Here is a 14,830-nt window from a genome sequence, read left to right on the forward strand (position 1 = left end):
TGAAATAGAAAAATAATCCGAGAAATGAGCTCTTTTATTACTTGCACTTTCCTTTTCCACGTAATCATCATAAATCGTCACACGCTTCTTCGAAAGGTGAATAAGTTTCCGTAAGTCATTACTATAGAACTCCACACTTACAATTGATCTCCTCGAGCAGGTCGTGACAATTTCGCCTTCATCATCATTTGAGTGAAACAGATGCCCACGAAGGTAATCTTTCAATTTGGAAAACGGTGAAAGTCGCATGGCGCCAATCTGGATTGTGCGGCGGATGGGATGAGAAATGAAATGAAGAAGCCAACTTCGCAGTTGTCTCTTTGATGGTTCGTGAGGTGTGAAATCTCGCGATGTCATATTGCAGTGAAACTATCTTTTTGTGTTTCCTAACTCTTTTTAATCGTCATTTCAAAATAAAGAAAAAGAAATCGCTATTGTAGTCTGGTTAAGAAGATAGCATCGTAGCTTCAAAGGAGCTACTTTATTTGTTACTTGTTTGCTCGACAGTTGGAAAAATAATCCATTATTGGTAGAATTGTATGGTAGATAATTGTGATTTTATGGTGTAGCGAATATAAATAAGGAAACGTTTCCACTTTTCTCGAACAACGGGTCCTTTCGACACCATTTTAACAAATATACCCTTGAACGTTCAAACGAAACGATACGATTCTGTGCATAAATATGAACGACTATAAAAACAAAAGACACCTAGGAAAAAAGGAACTACAATTTGCAACTGAATTCAAGGTAGTCAAGACACTCGTGCCAAGTTGGAGGTACGTACTAGGATCCAACATGTATGTAAACAACGAACAAAATTCATAATATTTTTCACATTTATATTCCGCGCGGTTACGATACTCGAAGATTAAGGGAACTACTGAATAATCAGACTACTAGTCATACAGCTAGCTGGGATGCAGAATGGAAATAACCGAGATGAGTTTTTCCTTTCGGCATCGTGCAAAACTGTTTGCAGTCGAGGAGAGTAGGTAGCAGTAACACTTACAGGGACCGATATACGAACCACTGGCAGTTTATTCGACATTTTCTATGACTGTGCACCCTTGCTCCTAGTTGGCGCACTCAGAGCTGCATCCATACAAAAGAAAAAAAATCAATTACCGTTGTTTTCGCTGGTCATATTGGATCACTGGTTTTAGTTACTTGTTACAATAGTTCGATCGGGGGGTGTCGTTAGCAGGTCAAAAGGTTTAAAAGGCGAACAACTGTTCTATTTCGAAATTGTAAGGCAGAACCAAAAAATATGTTGCAGTTTCTTTACTTCTTATCGATTTGTAGAATTTTCGTTCCAAGTGGTTCTTTTCTACCTATGAAAGGTAACATTTTCTAAGTACATAATGGCAGTCAGTCACCGAAATCTACATACCCTTATCGTTGTATTAATATAATTGTTTACCACGTCATTGGTACATTTCGGTTAGTTGTAATTTTGTAAATGATATCACATTTTTAATTATCGTTCTTCGGTATTCACTTTAGCAACATTAATGAAAACTGATGCGTTATATAATGATACACATGATAGCAATAACAATTAATATAAATTACATTAACGTAAACAACATATATCTTCCATGAAAATGCAGTAATGCAGTTCAATTGCTACATCATACGTTAATCCATTCATGCCCGAAGTAAGCATTTCTTTTACATTTTCGAAAGTTCGATCACGACGTAGAAAAAAAGAATTTTTCACCAAATAAACAATATCGATTATTTTATTCAAAAAGGCTCTTTATATGTACAAACACGGTACCAAGTCGTTCTCTGTCACGGTAATAGAAATAATATTTTTCGAAAGTAGGCCTTATAGTGAAACGCAAGACCCAAATTGGTTAAATTCATTTACTACCGAGAATTAAATCTCGCAATAAAATTTCGTTCAACGGCACGCGTTATTTTCAGCGAGAATTCATAAATTAGTTCAACGATCGATAAGCTTACGAGTCGATTACTGCTGGTAATAAATCTATCGGATAAATTTTACCGTGGAAATAAGTTGTTTCACCGTGACGTCTCGATGGTAAAGCTGTAGCATAGTTATCGCGATTACCGAACGATCCTCTTTGTCATTCCTATAGTTCTGTTTCGTTTGAGGATGTATAAGTACACACGCATCATCAGCGTACATCCCTTTCGCGAACTTGAAATCAATTGCACGTTCACAACACGCGTGCATCGTCGTTAATTTGTTTGAAATTTAAATTCCACGATTAAAATGCAAATCGAGAATACCATTAAGAAACGGAGAAAAAGATCCCTCTAAATGAGAAGCCTGCGGGGAAAGAAATCGTTGTGTAAAAATTTAAAAGATTACTTCTCGATTTGACGGACCGCTGTATGAAATATTAACCAGGATGATAAACGATCACGTGCAAAATGTCCAATTTTTAGTCAATGCAACGAAATACTTGGTGCTGATACTGTTGGATATGAATGCATTTAGAAAATGGTAGTTAAAGCGAGTAAGTTTAATTAAATAACATTTTCGATCCTTCTTTTCAATTGAATTTATTAAGTATATTTAAAAGTTTACAAAAGATAGGAAGAAAGAAGTTATACAAGATCGTTAACAAGAAAAAGATGATTAATTAAAGCATAAAGAAGCGACGAACAAAAAGAAATAAGCGTCACGATATATCTGGTTTCTTATATGTGATTAAATGGAGAATGATACGATGGAATTATTAAATGTTATAAAATAAATCAATGGAAATGTTTACAATATAAGTATTTAATTTTACCGAAGAGGATCCAAAAACAAGCATCAAAAATGTTATTGTACTAAATATCGGAAATTGATTGGAACGCAATATCGTTTCTCTCTCGTTATTTTTTTCTAAATAATTTTCGATAGATGGAACGATTTAAATTTGGTTTACGATTTTTTTTTCTTGAATGACTATTAAAATAATTATAAATACGACTGTTCAAAAAGCTACGGTTCCACTGGGGAAAATATGAAAAAGTTGAACCGAATATCGTAACCTAGAAACAATAAAATTATTTCAAAAATATTATTTTCCCCGTAAGATGTGAAAGCACGATTTTTTTCTCTTTGAAATATATATAGCCGAGCTTTAAAATGCGAGAGGGACGAAAACCTAACCTAGAAACGTATCACCCCTTTTCACCGCTCTCGACTTCCTCCGCACATAGCTCGTGTCACCCTCCATCATTTGTGAAATTAATAACTGATTCGCTTCATAATTTGTATTTCTCATAAATATACCTCTTATCCGAGATATTTGAAATGTCGAGATGGAACTCATCATTTGTAGAGTAACAATTTTCAATTTTCGAGGGGATTTGTCCCTTAAATTGGAGATAGAACGCAAAATAAAGAAATAAGAACCTTCTCTTAAGTTCTGATTGCTTAACAAAATATTTCAAGGAGAAGAAAATCGATTCGAGACACTTGGAAATGTTTCTTGTTAGTTTTAAGGATGACAGCATTGATAAAAATTGAACACTCTGTATATAATTAGAGCATTAATATCGAATCCAATATTGAGTTAAGGGTCGACCGATTCGTATTCAATTTTTGAAACAACTTCGATACAGAATATACATAATGATCCAGCGATTGAAAGAAATAACGAACAGTAATAATTTAAGTCGATTAACATTTTTAAAAAAAACTTTCGTAACAGTCTCTACATGTTCTGGAAGAGGTGTGTGCAAGGTCTCGACAATAAAGTTAACGACACGAAAACCTGAACCAGAAATAAATTAAAATTAAGTTTTATACGAAGCTACCACGTAGATTCTACTGCGTCTTCTTTTCTTTTCTGCACACTCTTCTCAAGTAGCTTATTTAATTTTATCTTATCGCGTTTCATCGTCATTTATTTCCATAATCGCAATCAGTTCTAAAAGAAAAACCATTCCGTTGTCCGATTTACATATCTCAAAAAAGTTTCGACCCAAGTTCATTTGCGAATTTATAATAATGTTTCACAGTTAATAACTTTTAGTTCTTCGACCAATTCCGTTCTTACAATTTACATCAAATTATACAAGAGGTACTGAATGATTATCCACAATAAAAGTTACAAAATGTTATTTAACATTTTACAATTCATTTATAAAATACAACGTGTCGTTGCCAGACCAATAATCTTCTTTAAGGTACGTATTATTTGCTTTGATTAAATTTTAATCAAATTTGTACATTAAAAACTACTGGCACACACAAGACTACAAAAATATATACGGTAAATTCTCTCGAAAGGATTGAGCTAATATTTGACATTGAAAACGAAATGACAAAACAGACCCAATAAACATGGAACTGTACATTGTTCTCTATCCCCTCTAGTGACTAATTCCCTTCGATAAAGGAAATATTTCTGTCCTGGTTTTGTCGCAAATCCAATTTATCATTTTGGTCAATGTTCCTACCGAGAAATTCATAAAACTACCAACTTCTATCAACATCTAACCCTTATGGTATCCGAGCAAACGCTTCCTACTTGAAAATCGACAAACGTCTCGAGTTTAATACCCCTCGAGTTCGACAGAAAGAACTTTCGCGTGTAATTCTAAAAGTATCTAAAATCTGTCCGCATCGTATCCGTAAATCCATAATTAGGTAAAAACGAACAATACGTGTTACTCTAAAGAAATAATGCACCAAGTGTACTCACCTTGAGGCGAGTAAGGAACGTCGCGGGATCAGAGGGGGTCCGGGCCGAGGACGCCTGATTGGTGGCCCCGTAACTCAACTGATGCTGATAGTTGGAAAGGATCTTTTTGTGAGCACTGGCCTGAGCTCTATAAGCCGACACTGATAACTTCATTTCTTCGTGTTCCCGATAAAGGGTCCGATTCGCCTGATGCTCCAGACGGGGCACATCCTCGTTCCTTCGTGGTAACCTTAAGTCTTCTTAAAGAGCGCCACGCAGCCGGATCGCCGCGATGAAAATCCCTCGAATCGGGGGATGAACGAGGAAGGACCGGTGGCTACCGCGAATCGCATTCACCGAGTTACCTCTTCTCCTTGCACCGTCCAGTTCTCGTTTCTTAATCAATCTTCCACGTTCCTATCTCTTTTTAATCCCACGGTTGCTTTCCTCCACCGATTCTTATTTCTATCACGACTGGTGGCACTATTCTCGAATCCGTCTCTCGCACCTGTTCTCGGCTCACGTTCGCCGACGACGAGGGGTTGTTAACTCTCAACTTGTTCCCCAATTTCGAGACTCATTTCGAGGTTAGAATTTCGAACGAACCCTCCCGTACCTCCAACCGAGTTCGAAGAATAAATTCACAGCCGGCTGATCCACGAATTCCTATCGACTCGTTGTAAACACTGATCGCGACTCGATCTTCGACAACTCCTCGATCGCCACGAATTATGTTTACGAAGAACGAAGGTACACCTTCGTCACTTATTCGTGGATGATTTCCCGCAAGAGGGAATACGTGACCGTTTGCTTCGTGTTGTCACTTTGCGCTTTTCTCTCGTGTTTCGACCACCCCTCGATGTATCTTTGTATTATTTCCGTTTTACTAAGAACGTTCCCGCTACGATTTTCAGAGCAGATTTCGAACCGGCACCGAGGAAATCCTTTCCACCGTCGTAACTCGTGCGAATTCCTCCCGATGGATCCGTAGTATCGATCGCTGGAGCAATTTTTCCTCTTTCCCTCGGGTCTGCGTTTCTGGTACTCGTGTATCTCGCTAAACCCAATTTAAGGTTCCACTCGACCTGTCGCGAACGCACAGTTTCGTAAACGACGAACGCACTCCTCGATGGTCGGAGGTTTCCAGAATCTCTCGACTCGACGACGATCTCGTACGGTCTATCGCAAGTAGCGGCTAGTTTTTAATTTAATCTCTAAATCTCGCACAACTATCGTTAACTCGTACTCGTTTTCAACCTGGACCGTTCACGGTTCAACAGTGACATCGTAGGTCCAATGACGAACACACGGAACTACTTCCCGGTCGAATGTCATCGATTCCTCGTCATCTCACCACGTGGAACATCATCTCCATCCTCGTGAACGAAAACTGACCACCCTTCTAACGAAATTCGAATTCAATTTCAGGGGTAACGACGCACCCTTGTAACGAATAATCGTTTGTTTCTTCGAATCGTCTGTACCTCGAACACCTTCTTCCGGCTCCACTTTATTCTACGCCGGCTGAAGGTATAAGGCCACGCGCCATTGTTCATTAAAAGTCGAGGGCGCCGAACGCTGTGAAATAAGATCCTTTTCGCGAACGAGAGACCGTGACCAGGATATTTACGTCCTTTCCTCGTCCCTCTGGCTGCCACTTCGTTTGGATGTCTTCCACGTAGTTCGCGGGTCTTCTCCCCTCTCTTGGTCCTTATGATCGATTCAATGCTAGCCAACGCGGCACCGAAATACAGAAAGGATCGAGCACGATGTTCAGCGAGTCCTCGAAGAACCATTGGTCAGTTAAAGCTGGATCCTTGAGTCGAGGTGAGAGACTCTCCTCGATGATCCCTCGATGTTCCGTCTCTGTCTTTATCGAGTTACCTCGAACGTCACCTCCGGATCGATCCGGTTGTCCTTTCGTGGTACGGTTCGACGATAGAGAATATTTAACGTCGGTGGTTCAACGTCTCGAGGATCTATCGCGATGAATTACCGACCACCGTTACCGAATCCCCGCAACAACTTCGTAACTCGCGTCGCGAATAATTTAGTTCTTCGAAAGTATCCGGATCTTGATCCAGCACTTTGGAAGTCGTTCGTAATCACAACACGACCGGCAAAGATTCACTGGCGCGGTTGAATAACCGTCCACGCTTGTTACGGGACAGAAGTTGCGGAAAGTGTGTTCCCAAGACGACGGACCGACGTCGGAACCGAATATCCACGTTTCGGTTCGTTCGATCGCACGGGACGATCGGCTGGACGGTCTCGAGCGTCGATCTTTCGACGAATCAGAGCCTACAAAAGGTTACGAAACGTCACCACGTTAACGGGGGGAACCACTGAACGTTGAACGTTAAAGGTAACGCGCGCGACGAACGGTAGTGGAGAATCCTAACGTCGGCGAGATCGATTTCTTTTCTAACGTCTAATGTCGCGACAAGGATCGAAAAGGTTCTCGGGACCGTGCGTCGCGGTAACGATACGAGCACGCGAGCCCTGGCTGCGTTGAAGTTAAGTTCCAAATCGATGCTCTAATCTTCGACATTGTTATCTACTCCGTTCTCCCGTGTAACCGACAGATTAGCAACGGGATTACCGAACTTACTGTTATCGCGTAACGCGCGTTCCGCATACGAAACGAGACCAATTCCGCGAATTCGCTTCGTCTCGACGATAGACGAAGCAACGACTCGACGGTGAATCGAACGGATCGCGAAAACGTAGAAAACGTCGCCGACCGTGCACGTAATCCGCTTAAACGAGAAATCGGTAGCTACCGCGTACCGAAATCGGTGCCGCGAACGGTCTGTGTCCAACGCGACCACCGAATACCGTACGTTCAACGTTTTTTCGTCTTCTAACCACGTTACGCGTCGACACGTCCGAAGGTAAACGTCGCTCGTGCAACACCGGCGTACAGAACTCGCTCGAAACGTTAGCAGACCAACGCCGCGTACCGTCCGTAGCTCGAGCATAACTGGATTACCGCTACCAACGACACCGTGCATCGGGACATCGACTAACCACCACGAGGTTCCGTGGTGTCCGTTCTATATTCACCCTTCGCTGTAACTGGATTAAATATTATCATAAACTGCGCGCGTGAGCAACCTACGCCCCGGAGAGAACGTGCCACCTACGCGGATTCCGTTTCGCGTGATTTTACTTCGCCACGATCGTTACCAATTTCGATCACCGACGATAATTGGAAACACGAATATCCAAGATGGAGATCGACGGAACGATCGAGACACAGGGCTGAGGATTGTCCGAGCTTTCTCGCGTATGGTTCACACGAGTTTTCAATTCTCCTCCAGAAATTCGAACAAGTGGGACGAAATGATTGAAACTATAGATCCGAAGGAAAAATTGGGAGGAAAATGGTACTGTGATTGAAATATATCGATCGTTTGGTACGCTTATATTCGACTTGGGTCAACTTTAAAATCATTCTTAATGTTATTTCAATCTATTTACGTGCAACCGACCGATTTACGTATTTTCGATCAATCCGAGACCCCCGTAGTAAACAACGAACGCGTACTCGAGGACACTGTCCCGAATTAGTCGAAAATACACGGGCAATGATAAGGAAAAAGGATTCAAGAAAACACTAGCGACTCTACTCGGGAGAAACTTTCTACGCGGGGTGTCCCCGAAAGAAAATAATCCCTAGAACGATCCTCGTGATTGCTCGACCGAATCCCGAAACTCCTTTAACGATCACAATTATTTGCCAAGCAAGTACATCCTTCTCTGTTGACAGCGTTGCTGCCACTGTTTAACGAGCACACACTGTAATGCATAAGCACACGTCACACGTGCAAACCAGAGAGAAACAACACGACCAGCTCGTCAACCACGTCGCCCATTATACGCTGACTGCGTCGTTGTCTCTCTCTCGCCACTTTCCAAAGTCTTTCTCGTCTTTTCGCGACACCCTTGCACAAACAGCGACACAGTGTCGTGTTTATCGATCGATCCGATTGGTCATTACCGAGGTCGAAAAGCGACAGTGACTTTCTATCGAAATGGACACCATCGAAATTGCCTCCTTGACCGTTTAACGCTAGATTTATCACCGAATCGAGATGACTGGTTTCAACTGCTTTCGCAATGAAACGCAGTTCAAATTCCATTCTATGTTCTCCAAAGAAGTTACGACTTTTTCTATTCTACGTGTGCGATCAATTTTATAAATTCCTCCTTTTCCTCGTCGATTAGTTTCTTTTTTAATATTCCGAACGACCATGGTCAACGACCATTTTCGTGTCTCGTATAGACCCTTTGTTCTTTATACGTCGCCCGAATAGAAATCTATGCAACAGATCACTCCTGGCGTTTCTTCGTTTATACAAACAGCAATTTCGTAATAGGAACTGTTTGGACCGCTCGCTCGAGGATGTGTATGTACAATGTATACACAATGATAGATAAAATATCACATTTTGTTAAATTTACTCGGAAGATTACCAAACTATTGGTACGACAATAGAAGAAATATCCCTCGAGTTTTGCGACAAAAGTACCAAGCAAGGAACAGTAATTCACACCGATGTGATACCTCGTTTAACGGAAGGACATTTTCTTCGAAAAATTACACCGAAGAGGAAACAATCGGATCGGCAAAGACGTTGCGCAGTTTGTACAAAAAGACTCGAGACACCGCTCTGAAAATTGTAACGTCAAACCGTGTACAGATACTCGAAGAAATCTATCAACGCTGGATCGTTTTTAAGACGAGCTGTTCACGCCAGATGCGCGTAGGACAATTTTGATACCGCAATTCCAATCGCTGAAGAGTTAAAGAAGAACAAACGTTTCGCGCCAAAGCTCTTCGGTAAGGTTGCATCGAATATCGCAACAGTCGAGAAGGACCGACCGGTGAGAGTATCGACGGAAATTTTGCGAATTTTCGAACAATCGCAGATTTCGCAACACCCGGTAAATTTGTTTCGAGTTTCCAAACGCGATCGAACACGATACGAAACACCGGAAATATAATTCCGTTGAAACTCTGACCATCGAACGTGTTACGTGCACGGTAACGTTTACATCCGCGAACGGAGACACGTAGCGAATTTAAAGTTTACCCGCAACTGTGTCTTTCCGCGAGACGAAGGCGAGAGCACGACACGCGCGAGTTACAACCGTGAAGTTACGACACCTACGGTAGCGTAACGTCACGTAGAGAAATCATGGAATGTAATTTCACGAGGTTGCGTCACGAATTGAAACAACAAACAAGAGAAGCCGCGAATCGGCTGGAAATACAAAGAGTACAACAACCGGGAGAGATGATCGAGGACGCGTATTTTCTCGAGAGGTTGTAACGTCGCGATCAAGTGCTTCTCAGGGTTTTCACGAGTTTAGCAGCCGAGCAACCCGGAGATTTACGCTGCCGGGAGGCCAACAGCTCGGAGAATCTTTCGTCGGCGTTTCCATCCCTGCTTCGTCCTTTTCATTGACCCCGTTCCATCGCATCCCTTTTTCGTTTACCCGTGATCGTTACCGACACAATGCCCACGAACGTATCTCCCAACTGACAAACACACACACACACACTCCGTCAAACTGATTCAAATACAATCTGCTTCGATTTCTGGGCCCACCTTCAGACTTCCAACGATATATTTCCGACAGTTTCTCGTCAACCGATTGAACGATTTTAAATCGGAGTTCCAAGCTTCTTTACTTCGGAAAGGAACTATAACTTTTCGTGAATTCTGTTCGATCGCTTCCCTTTCTCGTCTAGACTCGATCTTTATCGATACGATGTCTACGAAGAAGAAACACTTTGTCGAACCGATTCAAAATGGATCCACTTTCTCACCTCGAACGCCGTATATCCGATAGTTTCTCGTTAACGAATCGAACGACCGTAAATCGGAGTCGTGGTGAAGCTGTTTGGTCGAAATTGTACCAGAATTGTTGATCGTTACTGACACGGTGTCCACGACAAACATCTCTCAACCGACAAAAACACACACCACGGTAAGGATACTACGTCCGGTGGTATCCCCTTTCGGACTAACTCTCCGTAAAACTGATTCGTAGGTGATCCTGTTCCCAAGTCCACTTTTTGACTTCGGACGCCATATTTCCAGCCGTTTCTCGTTAACGAGCCACGCGGTTTCAGAGTCGCGGAGCTTTTCACGTTGCTGGAACGATTGTCTCCGCGCGACAAAGACTTTATTGGAAAGCTGGCCTCCACTAACAAACGAATTGTCGCTGGAGACGATCGGTATCCATCTAATTAAAAATTCCAAGTTCCACCGTTGTTGCGGTAATTACTCATCGGAAGATCCGTTAAACGAAAACGTCGATCGAAGTATCGAAGGTGGGTCTTGCGACGCCTTTGATCGATAAAAGAAGGAATCCACTCGATGACCTACGATCGGGAATAAAAAGACCCCGATAGCGATCTAAAATCGTCGCGCAAGGAGAGAAGATTCTCGCGAGAAGATTGAAACGTTCGACGATTGAAAAAGGACCGAGCAACGAATCGTACATCCCAAGATCGAGAAGAGAACGTACGGTTACGTTCGCAGTTCGCTCGACGATCTTTCTTTCGGTCGCGAACAACAGAAGAGAAGCGTAACCTGGACGATAGGGATCCGAGTAATCGTGAAACGAAGAAGGAACGTTCTCGTCGAAATTACCGATCGTAAGATCCGTCTGAACGTACACGGTGGGCAAGATTCCTCGAAACGAGACCGAGCGATACCATTCTACTTACATTATCCACTCAACGATCTCTACATCGACCCCAATCGAAAATCGGAGCACATCCCGCGCGATACCGATCGAAACTCATCGTCGCGGTCGCGAGCGAATCACAGACTCGACAAGGCTTCGAACCGTTGATTCTTCCTCGATCTTCCAGCGTGCGAGGTATCATCCGCGTTGCGTACTCCAGACCGTTCACAGACACAGAACACCCTATCCATACTGTCCCCGATACGCGAACGATCCTCGACGACAAGGACGTGGATCTCGCGACTCGACGATCGTGACTCGAGACGAACGGCGTACGATCGTGTACGGATATCACTGTCGCGTTGGTAATATCCGCGGGCGCAACGCGCGGACTACGCGTGTCACTGGCGCGAACCCGACGCGCGAGGATCGGGTCGCAGGATCGATTATTCGCGGTTGAATCGGCCGATCGCGGTCACAACGAGGGTTGCGCACCGCTCGCGGAACCGGTGTTGTTTCCTCTCGCACGTGTTACTCGACCCCACGAAAGTCACTAGGAGGCCAGTAGCAACCCCCGCCTGCCGCGGAGAACCGGAGGGTGTGAGACAGGATGTCGGAACGTCTGACGACGGGAGGGATGGATACGGCCAGGGTGGGGACTCGGGTCACGTTGGTGGGAGGTACGTGAAAGAGGGGCGAAAAAGAGACCAGGGAGGGCCGGGGAAGGACGCGATCCACCCCCGCTACAGAATCCTCCCTACTTTCTTCCGGTTTACGCTACCCGCCACCCCGCCACCCCGCCACGCATCCACACCCACGGATTAAAAACCGAAATCCTTCCCCTACCGTCCCCAGTCGCGGTACCGTTTGCGTGGCGTTCGTCTGCCCCGCCGTACGGATAGAGGGGGCCAGCGGTGAAGGATGCTGCGCACTCCTACGGACCGTACACATGCAACACCGAACGGACTTCCTGCGATATAGGTTACCCGCCGCTTCCTGGCGTACCGAGCCGTTACGCGTACCTGAAATGCAATTTCACCCGAGGCTGGGGAAAAGAGCGACGGTGGACCGAGCGGATAGTTTCTGCTCGAAAGTTTCTTCGTCCCAGAACACCGCTGCGATACGTTCCAGCGGTGGAGAGACCAACGGAGAGGATCTTCGGGGGTTGTGTTTCGCGAGGAGTCTTTCGGGAACGGGGTAGCGGGGATCGGTAATTCGAGGAGAGAGACGCAAGCCTGATCTTCGAATCTGTGACATCGTCGTCGCGACACTTACTCGGCTTTTGCAATTTCTCGTTAAGGCTTTCGCGAACCTTCCTACGTGTAGTCCAAAACTTGGGTTATTCAATTTTTTACGATATCGTTCGCGTACACATTCGAATGTATTTGGTTGCTCGGAATGTCGTTTCGTTCTCCAAAACGGAGTATGTAATTTAATAAAATATTGGTACACTGTTGAAAAATTGTGTTTCATTTTCACCGAAAAAATACGAAACGACTCGAGGAACGACCCAATGTAACATCGTGGTCGGGAACTTGATAGTTTTTGGGTTAGTAAACTTGGGCTTTTAACGCTAGAACTACCAAAGGGGTCATGTGACCTGTTTCGAACTTCTTTTTTGAATCACTTAATTATCAACGATGTCAACGTATCAAAAGTGAAGAGAAAGTTCTTTTTTTGTTTTCAATGTTTTCAACGTAACTGCGTCTTTTCGTAAATAGACTCGGATGGATTCGGTACAAGGGTGGAAATAATGCACAGGAGCAATATTGATGAACAAATTCCAGATTCGAGAGTCGCGATTTACTATTTTATGAGAAGCTTTTTGGAGACGAGGAATCAGAAGTGGGTCAGGTTTAAGAGGGAAAAACGTTATCGCAAAATCGCTTGTAGAATAAACGATGGTATCGTAACATCGAGAAAAGAAAAAAAAACGCTTCTTTTCGCTTTTCAATGTTCCGAAACGATAATCGAGCCGAACTCGGTACTCGAGAAACAAAATAAATCGTTAAAGATCAGTCGTCCATTTATACCGAAGAATGATTTTCAAAAGTCTCGTCATTTTGTATTCGAATTGAAGAAGTTTCGTTGTCGAGAAGGAAGACGGACAAGAATTTTCAACACCGACGCAATTAAGAACAAAGGGAAAAAGTAAACGAAACAGTGCTCCAGATACGTGTGCGCCATTGTTCTCGCGCGTTCTGGGGTGGAATTAATTTATAAACGTGCAAGCACATCTGTCGCGTTACATAGAATTTACTACTTTCGTTTCTCTATCATTTATCACGCATTATCTGTCAGCGTTGTATTATTAAGTATCGATCGAATAAAATTCGATATTAACTCAATTGTGTTTATTTCCTCACAAATATTATAGTTCGAAAACTTTGAAAAGTACTGAAATACACCTCAGTATCGCGTCAAGTCTCGCGATATCTTTGAATAATTGAATATTCATCAAACGGTAGTACCATCTTTCGAAAAATAAAACGACCAATCTAATAACTCCATTTCTTATCGAACGACGAAACTTATCGAGCAACCTATTAAACTCTGTACCGATGGTAGAAGAACGTTCAAAGTCGATTTTCTCGGAAAGAAAGCCTCGAATGAACAAATTTCACTCCATATTTGCAACTTACTTTTTCACGTAGAATCACACCCTTCTTGGCCGTACCATTGATAATCGCACACACCCTGAATATATAATATATATATTATATATATACGTGTGTTAATAAAGGGTGTTCGGCAACAGGTGTTCGAAACTTTAAGGGACGATTCTTCGTGCTAAAATAAGACGAAAATCGAGAGTAACGAAATTGCGTTTGGGGATTTGCGTTCGAATTATTAATTTGTAAAAATACGCGGAAAAGGCTTCAAAAGAGGACAAAAAAGAGGCCACTTGCTTTCTAACGTACGTAATAATTTGCAACATAGCGCGACACTGTTACAGTACATTCCTAAATTTTATAAAAGACCCACTGGGCTCTTTTATAAAGTCCTTTATAAAGAGAAAAAGAAAAGCAACAGCTTTCGCGTCGACATTTGAACCCAAAGTCGACCTCTGTATCGTGGCATTATTTTTTTCAAGTGTTTCTGAATAAGATTCGTTGAAATCTACCTCGAATGTTCAATTCTGCGTAATTCGTAACATTTTTCACCAACGATCCCCTTTCGAAGCTTCGAACGAATTGTTTAACCTTATTTAGCCTTTAATTATTCCGTCTCGGTGACTTCTTGCAACATTTTCAATGTTCACAAAGCGAGAGTAACGTTACAGTCGTAACTGTAATATTTTCCACTTGGTACGTATAAATAAAAACTACGATTGTAAATTATACAAAATTGACGACCATGAGTCTGACTCGTAGTTTATGCTAAATAGGTTGAAGAATAAAATTGTTATGTGAGCTTAGAGTTCGATGAACAAACACCATAGGAAAATATCCGATAATCGTATTACGCGT

The 14,830-nt window shown here is 42.8% G+C and overlaps 1 protein-coding gene across 3 annotated transcripts in view; it reads right to left on the minus strand.

Moving 5' to 3' along the window:
* The window catches only part of LOC143153603 (uncharacterized), a 192,440-nt gene extending 186,595 nt beyond the window's left edge, over positions 1-5,845 (minus strand). For 2 of the 3 annotated variants that reach the window (XM_076325001.1, XM_076325000.1), the window contains exon 1: positions 4,677-5,845. In XM_076325001.1, coding sequence (XP_076181116.1) covers positions 4,677-4,829 — 153 coding nt within the window. In that variant the 5' untranslated portion in view covers positions 4,830-5,845. Of the gene's footprint in view, positions 1-1,012; positions 1,096-4,676 lie in introns of all 3 variants that reach the window. The other variant, XM_076325002.1, reaches the window with a different exon arrangement.
* Between the last annotated feature and the right edge of the window lie 8,985 nt (positions 5,846-14,830).

Source organism: Ptiloglossa arizonensis, chromosome 13, assembly GCF_051014685.1.
Source record: "Ptiloglossa arizonensis isolate GNS036 chromosome 13, iyPtiAriz1_principal, whole genome shotgun sequence".
Lineage (NCBI taxonomy): Eukaryota > Metazoa > Arthropoda > Insecta > Hymenoptera > Colletidae > Ptiloglossa > Ptiloglossa arizonensis.